This window comes from Pantherophis guttatus, chromosome 15 (assembly GCF_059756535.1).
Source record: "Pantherophis guttatus breed Tessera chromosome 15, ASM5975653v1, whole genome shotgun sequence".
In the NCBI taxonomy this organism is placed as follows: domain Eukaryota; kingdom Metazoa; phylum Chordata; class Lepidosauria; order Squamata; family Colubridae; genus Pantherophis; species Pantherophis guttatus.
Genome location: NC_142077.1, coordinates 15,854,647 through 15,860,612, shown reverse-complemented (window position 1 = coordinate 15,860,612; position 5,966 = coordinate 15,854,647). Strand labels below are relative to the sequence as shown.

At 46.4% G+C, this 5,966-nt stretch overlaps 1 protein-coding gene across 2 annotated transcripts; it reads left to right on the top strand.

Annotated features, from left to right (window-relative positions):
* The first annotated feature begins 855 nt into the window (after positions 1-855).
* LOC148111987 (vomeronasal type-2 receptor 26-like) lies at positions 856-5,365 on the top strand. 2 transcript variants are annotated; one of them, XM_087879201.1, is made up of 2 exons: positions 856-3,303; positions 4,476-5,365. In XM_087879201.1, the coding sequence occupies exons 1-2, from the start codon at positions 3,166-3,168 to the stop codon at positions 5,316-5,318; spliced, it is 981 nt and encodes a 326-aa protein (XP_087735327.1). In that variant the 5' UTR covers positions 856-3,165; the 3' UTR covers positions 5,319-5,365. The 2 variants fall into 2 exon arrangements, 1 of the variants encoding a protein (XP_087735327.1); XR_015729993.1 differs by lacking the exon at positions 856-3,303 and adding an exon at positions 4,094-4,207.
* Positions 5,366-5,966: the final 601 nt, after the last annotated feature.

Below are 5,966 nucleotides of genomic sequence, written 5' to 3'. Positions count from 1 at the left end.
GGCCTCCATGGCCGACCCAGGATGAGGCCCCTGGTCCTCCGCTCTGCAGGCCTCCTCCACACCCACCCACACAGGCTGCCCTCAAAGGGCCCACAGGCAGCTCGGAGGCCCCGGAGGGAAACCTCCAGGAGGGCGGAGGGGCTCCTGCTTGGGCCGGGGTCTGGCTGGATGATCTCTGGGGGCCCCTCTGTGCCTGGGATCCTCTGGGGCTCCCCCAAAAGAACCGGGAGGGGCTGCAGATCTCCCCTCCCCCAACCTCCCTCCCCCCCTTTGGGGAACCTTCCCGACTCCTGGCTGGAGAGGAGAGAAAATCTCCCTCAGCTTTTTTCTCCCCTCAAAATGGAGGGAGGGAGAATCGCCTCAGGAAAAAAGAGGCCACAAAATGGAGGACGCTGCGGGGTCTTTGGCCTCTTTAGCTGTCCTGTTCACTGCCTGTGGGGGCCAGCTGGGGCTGAAAGGCCGGACTGTAGGCTGCCCCCTACAGGCAGCGTGAGGGACAGCTAAAGCGTGGAAAGAGGACCCGAGTGCTGGACAGGGGATTCTGGGAGTTGAAGTCCAGAGGCCTTTGCTGAGGTTGAGCCACCTTCCCTGGGAGGCCCTGCACTGGACACTCGGACAGATGACCTCCACTGAAGGGCCCCCAAGGGGGGGGAGGCCCAAATCCCCCGTCCCCTTTTCCCTGATTTCATGGGGGCAGGAGGGGGATATGGGACACTGGGGGGCAACCAGGGAATGAAGGATTTTTCCCTCTTTTTTAACATATATATATATATATATATATATAAATTGTTTATTTTCCTCATCCATCAGCAGAGGATCTAAAGCCTCCACCTTCTTCCTTCTGGTTCCGTTGCTGGGCAGAGGCCGAGGCAGAGCCGGGGGAGCCGAGGGGAGAGGAAGGGCCAGGCCTCCCTTCCCCCCTCAGAGCCTCCATCCTGGCTTCTCTCCTCAGGGGGGACCTGCTGGCCGATCGGCCCAGGAAGCTCTTTGGGGGCCCCGAAGCCTCTGGATCCAGGGGGGAGGAAGGTGGGAGCCTGGATGGAGACCATGGGAGAGAAGCCGGAGAGGCTCTTCCTCCTGCGAGGCTCCTCTTCAGCCCAGACTCTCCTTCGCCCAGTGTGGGGAAAGGTCCCCCCGGCCTCCCTGAGAGGAAAGCGGCCCCAGCCGCCCCTGCCCCCCTCCCCTGGGCCTCTCCTGGGCCCCCGTCTCTCTCTGGCCCCCTCCCCTCTGGGCCCCTCCAGGCTCCAGGGAGACACGGCAGAGACCCTCCGGGAGGAGAGGAGCCCCTTCCCAGGCCTCCGCCTGGCCTTCCACCCAGAGCCCCCCAGGACCTCCTAGCCAGGCCCTGAGAGGAGAACCTGGGATGGGGACCCTCCTCTCCCTTCAGATCAGCCCCCTCCCCAGTTCTCCCTTCTGGGCAAAGGGGGACGTCTCCGTCTTCCTCATCCAGAGAAGAGACACAATCCGTCAACAATGGATCCCAATGAACCAGGGACTCAGGTGCCCCAAGAGCAGCTTCAAAGCACTCGGAGGCTTTTTAGGGAAGGGGGCTTCACCCCACAGCCTCAGAGATGGGAACATCATAGGGGCCCCCCATTTTTAAAATCAGTTCCAATTTATGAAGTTCTGACATAAAAGAAAAGCCCAAAGAGGCCCCACTCTTCACCTTAGGCAGAATCCAAGGGGACTGATTGCTTCCTCAGCCTTAGAAGAAAGGCAGCACAAGAGTTAAGGGTCACCAACCTAGAGTGGCACCAAACTCCATACTTCTGGGTGACCTCCTGCAAGTCCCTGGAGACAAGGGACCCGGTTGAAGGACAGCAGAGGTCAATTCCCTTGTTATTGGACTATCTTTCTCCAGCATCACTTTCCTGACACATCCTGACTGGAAGGACCACAACCACTACAGGAATTGACCTCAGGAGTGTAGTTGTGGCTTTTCACAAACAAGCTTTTCTCCATCCTCTCCTCTGCACATGGAGCCCAGAAGAAGTTCAGGATCCCAAGAGGAGAAGTGGCTTCTCCTTGTAATTAATAATGATTATCTGGGCCTTGGAGATCTCCATACCTGTGATAGAGACATCAGATTGAAGCCATAAGCAAAGGATCTTGTATCAGAAAAGGATAAATTTGTTCAGTCAAGCTCTGTGGGAACAAGTTTTGGGGCAGGCAGGATCTGTGCTCTTGATTGTACCCTTTTCTCCTTTCCAGGTGAAGCTGAGTGTTTCTCTGTATCAGGAAAGTCGCTGGCATTTCAATCTTCTGAGAGTGTTTTGAATTCTCCCAACTGTTCCTGCTGTGGGTGTTAGAAACAGGAAGAAGATTAATAAAGCTCCACGAATTATGGACCTCCTGCTTCTGCTTCTGCTTCTGATGCTGCTGGTGTCCCAGTCAGTTTCTGGGAAGCTTGGAAGAAAATGCCTGCTGAGTTTGGACCACCAGGATGAAAATACACCATTGAGCTTTTACAGACCAGGAGACCATCTCGTTGGTATAGTTTTAACTGAAACACAATTATCACCTATAATGTTGCCTTTCCACACTGCTCCTTCTATACCTTCTCATGCGTAAGTCATTCACGGTGATGGAGTTGCATCCCCTCCATTTGCATTCTAACACTCTCCTTCTTTTTTGTCTTATTTCACTTACTTTTATATTATAGGACTTGTCTAATTTCCTGAATGATTTTGATTTCTATAATTTGCCTCCTTTTTTATTTTGTAGAAGAGACTCAAATCCAAAGATGGGGTTAAAAAACCTGAAGGCAATGCAGATTATTTTCTTCTCCCCGTTCACTCCTGAGTTCATCACTTGAATTCATTTTATTTAAAGGAGGGACTGAAACAGTTGTAGTTGCCTCTGCCCAGCCCATTCCCATGTTTCTATAACCGATTATTGGTTTTGGATCAATATTGGCTTAAGACTCAGTAGGTTTGTGGAGGCAAAAAGGAATAAATTCTTTTAAAAAGTTTGTTGTTACTGTTGATAATAACTTGAACATTTTTCCACAGTACATTTTCTTCTAGTTTTATATACACCCTACTATTCATTTTCAACATTCAAGGGGTCAACAAGAACTCCCAGCTCCTGCACAACCTCACACTGGGCTACAACATCCATGACAACTATTTGAATACTTTACACACTTCAGATGCCTTGCTGGACATGCTCTCCACTGGAGAAGCCAATGTCCCCAACTACGGCTGTGGAAGGAAGGAGAACCTCCTGGCTCTTCTTGAGGCAGCTGACAGGGAAATTTCCATCCAGATGTCAACATTAGCAGCACCTTATAAAGTCCCGCAGGTTTGTGTGTGTTTTTCTCTCTCTGGTAAAGTGAGTGGTGGGTGAGCAATAGATGCAATCATGGAATTCAAGAGTTGCTTTTCTCCATATTAGCAAACATGTCAGTTGTGTTTTTTTTTTCTTACGTTCTTGTTCAAATTTCTCATACAAGGCCTGAAAAGCAATAAGGTCATTGAAGAGGATTTTCTCCCAACTATTCAGCTATTCAAAAAATATCCTATTTGTGGATAAACTATTGGCATGTTGATTTTCACATAGATAAAACGCCTGCCATATGCAGTTGTATTCAAGCTGGCAATAGTAGCACCTATATACAGGTGAAACTCGAAAAATTAGAATATCATGCAAAAGTTCATTTATTTCAGTAATACATTCAATAATGAATTTCTTAGTGTACAATTAAATCTCTGGAACCTGACAGAGTCCCCAAGTTCTCTGGGTTAGAAGATGCAGAATTTCAAATAAAGCCCTCTAAGATTATGCAACTGACAAATTATATTAGGAGCTGTGGTCTCCCTATCTCTTGTGTAACTAGAGAACAGGCCCAAAAATAATCAAGGTGGTAGATAAATAAATAAACAAATATTGCTTCACCAAGAATCTGGAATATTGAATGTCAACTGCATAAGAAAGAGAGAGATGAGAGTCTTGGGCTGCACATTAGACAAACAACCTATTGGGAAACTTGTGTTAAAGCAACACATTTGCTGTTCAGTCAGAATTAAAGATATAATATGGCCCTTTATTGGAACTAAACTCTCACTTGACACTTGCACATCTGGATCTGATAGTCCCAAAGGTGCTTTTTTCAAGAGGCAACTGGACTTCCTGGTTTTTCTTTGAAGACCTTTTGCTTCTCATCCAGAGCTGAAGAACCTGGACGACTGAGAATCTCCATAGACATGTGGGTCTGATTGTAATAAGTTGTGATACAGAAATATGTTTTTTTATTCTTATTCTTTTTTATTTAATTTGTTTCTTGGGCTCCATTTTTATATACAGTGTCGTTAACACTCTGTGCTTAATATTCTGTTTATTGATATGGCATAATTACTAATCAACAATAATCTATTTAATTTGTTCATCAATACCAAGTTGAATTTATTAAAAAATAAAGTTTTGGACTTTATCTGACCCCCAATATAACACAACTTTCTTCATTGCTTTTTCAGATCAGTAATAACCTTGTTTCAGAGGCTCTGAGTGATAAAAGGAAATTCCCCTTTTTCCACCAGATGCTCCCCAAAGAAGGATTCCAGTACCCAAGAATTGTCCAAGTGCTCCTCCATTTCAGATGGACCCTGATTGGCCTCTTTGCTTCAGAGACAGAGAAGGGAGAGAATTTCATGAGGATTTTTATTCCTATGCTTGTCAGGAGTGGAATTTGTGTGGTTATATCACAACGATTGTCAACAACTGGATTTACAGCATACCTCAGGGATTCCCTCTCTAAGTGGAGACAAGTCAACGTCTTTGTTCACTTCATAGAAAATGTTCCCATTAAGGACAGAATCCTTCCTTTCCATTTAACACTTATGCATTTGCCAGGATCCATTGAAGGGAAAGTCTGGATCTGTACAGCTTTGGGAAGATTAATTTTGACAAAGCACAGACTTTACAAATACATCCATAGTATTTGGAACTTTGGTTATCTGGCAAAAGAAAGGCCAATGGATTCTGCCTTTGAACCCCATTTCTTTGTGGAAGAAAAGTTTCAAGATCTTTATTTCCGCTGTTCTCTTTCAAAGAACGTCTTTTCTGTCAAAGGCCGCAGAAGATGCACCCAGAAAGCCCCACTGGAGACCCAATGGAAATGGAACAGAAGAAAGATCACAAATTATCCCCTTGTGTACAGTCTCATTCAGACTCTGGTCCAGGCCTTGAACGCTGCCTATTCCTCCAGATGGAGGAGGGGAAGGAAGGAGGGCGAAGGGAGGTTGGGGGCTCCAAGGCTGCAGCCGTGGCAGGTATGGGATTCCGATATTATGGGATATGAAGTATTGCTTCTAAAATAATGTTTCATTACAGCTTTCACTTCTGCATAATAAATAAAGAAAATAAAGAACTAGAAAGTCAAGGAACTTTTTGAAAAACTAGTTAAAATGGTATTGTTCTTACAGTGAACAAAGTGGTTCAGAAAAGTCTAGAAAGAAAAGTGGGGGAGGGCTTTCTGACCAATAGCTTAACAGGAAACATTTCAAAAATAAACAATTTATGCAAAAGAACAATGGGAAGTTAGTGATGCAGAATCACACCAGGCCATGGAGACGGGGTTGCTGGGGAAAATAAGGCCAGGAGTTGAACAGGAGCTCTGGATAGGTCGAGAGCTTGCTAGTCCCCAGCCAATGGGGAAACAGGACAGTGTTGAGTGACGGGAGGAAGAGCATAAAACCTCCTGCATGCTTTCATCCAGGTCCACCTGGTGGATTTGAATAGAATAGAATTTTTGTTGGCCAAGTGTGATTGGACACACAAGGAATTTGTATTGGTGCATACGCTCTCAGTCAGGGGTGAAATCTAATTTTTTTTGCTATCGGTTCTGTGGGCGTGGCTTAATTAGTGGGCGGGGCTTGGTGATAAGGTGACTGGGTGGGCGTGGCCAAGTCAATGTCACTTCTTTGCCCTTTTTTAACCTACAAAACACAACACAACACAACTGGCTC

Excerpts from the sequence above, each read along its gene's own strand:
- LOC148111987 (XM_087879201.1), top strand. The coding sequence starts at position 3,166 with ATGCTCTCCACTGGAGAAGCCAATGTCCCCAACTACGGCTGTGGAAGG. Across the intron at positions 3,304-4,475 it reads CACCTTATAAAGTCCCGCAG|ATCAGTAATAACCTTGTTTC; the intron begins GTTTGTGTGTGT and ends TTGCTTTTTCAG.